Raw genomic sequence first — 1,676 nt, forward strand, 5'->3', positions numbered from 1 at the left:
AATAACATCTTTCACTCAAAAGGGAAAGGCTCAATCCTCTCTTTATGATACAAAATACATTCTCCAAAGGGCTCCTTCTTGAGGAAGGTCAATACATTATCTAGAGACAATGGAGCACTTGAACCAGTGACCCAGGCAGTCAGCAGAAACATTTCCACTGACAGCCACAGGCTCAGCAGCCTGTGATGGAAACTGCAGGGCATTTGCTCTCTAAATCACCACAGAACTTGGTCCTGTCTTTGGCCAGGAGCCACCAATAAAAGCAACAAATTTGCTGCAAGATACACCCACAGTCCTTCACTATGAAGGGAAACCACCCAGCAACCCTCATTTCTGGTGACAGAAAAACAATAACCACCCCCTCCCACCTTTGGAAAGCAATGTTTCCTACTTCAAAGAGGAACTAATAAACCACAGGTCCCTCTAGTGTTTGTAGTAAAACGTAGGAATAAAGTTCAGCAGATCTACCAGGGTCTCCAGATGGTCGGAGCAGCAGCCACGCTCTTCTGGACAGGCTGTTTTCTGGGAAACACGCAGGGAGACAGGGGGGAGCCACGCAGAGCTGGAGAGTACGAGGCATCTGCGCCCAACTGAGCCTTGCAGAAGTGCTTGATGAGCTGGACCTGGGTCTCCTTCTTGGGCTCGTAGTAGGACAGAAAGTGCATCGCTTCCTTGAGGCACCGCAGGTACCCGCTGTTAAAGTCCTGCTCTGGGTTCTTGTGGATGAATGCTGGAAGAGAAAGAAAAGCAAATGCAGCAGGTTAAAATCGTGACCAAAACATGGGGCAGTGATGATTTGTGCAGTGACTTTCATGTTCCTGGGGCTGGGGTGCTCCAGCCCCTGCTCGCCTCGGGGTGTCTGGGAGGGCACAGCCCTGGGAGCAGGTCCAGGTGTGAAATACCTGCTCTGCACTCACTTTTTTGGTCCTGCAGCTGGCTCTGCTGCTTCAGGTAGCTGACAGCCACTTCCAGGATGTCGGCTTTCTCCAGCTTGGAGTTGGGCTGGTGCCTCTGAAACTCCTTCTCCAGGAGCAGTTTCAGCTGCTCGATGCTGCTGTTAATCCGGTCCCGGCGCATTTTCTCCACCACCGGCTTCCTCAGCTGTGAGGGACGGAGCAGATCGTTAGGGATTTTGTGAGACCTGACCCGATTTCCCCTCTGATGCCCTGATACACCCATGTTCAAAGATGCTTTTTTTTTTTTTTTTTTTTTTTGGCAGGAGAGCTGTGTAATGCTGCCCACCCATTTTAACTTTTAAAAATCTATATAATCTCCCTTATCTCTCTTTAACATATTTGCTTTCCCCCAGACCACTTCTCCCATGTCATATATATTTGCTAGGGGCAGACCAGCCTTTCCAATCCTCTCAGGGGCTCTACTTACTTTATTCTTTTCCTTTGGCAGCAGCTTCTCCTCCATGTGGATCATGAGAGTGTTGCTGGGAGCCATTCCGAGCGCTCAGCCCTGGGCACAGACCCCACCCAGCTGCTGTGCCGAGCGTGAGGCGATGCTTTGGCAGCTCCCAAGTGCCTCTATTTATACCCGGGGAGCTGGGGCAGATACGTGAGTGTCGGGATCGCCGGTGTTTCCCACAGCCCCGCAGCCAATCCAGGCCCGCAGCGGGACAATAGAGGAAGCATCCATTAGTGCATGGTACATTGATTGCCAATGCCCCG

General features: G+C 51.2%; 1 protein-coding gene across 1 annotated transcript; it reads right to left on the reverse strand.

Moving 5' to 3' along the window:
- Positions 1-464: 464 nt before the first annotated feature.
- HES5 (hes family bHLH transcription factor 5) lies at positions 465-1,462 on the reverse strand (the record flags this gene model as incomplete). Its single annotated transcript, XM_082295763.1, has 3 exons — positions 1,384-1,462; positions 918-1,101; positions 465-730 (listed from the first exon to the last, which is right to left on the reverse strand). Exons 1-3 carry the CDS (start codon positions 1,447-1,449, stop codon positions 465-467), a joined length of 516 nt encoding a protein of 171 aa, XP_082151889.1. The 5' UTR covers positions 1,450-1,462.
- Positions 1,463-1,676: the final 214 nt, after the last annotated feature.

This window comes from Coloeus monedula, assembly GCF_965178545.1.
Source record: "Coloeus monedula genome assembly, chromosome: 22".
Lineage (NCBI taxonomy): Eukaryota > Metazoa > Chordata > Aves > Passeriformes > Corvidae > Coloeus > Coloeus monedula.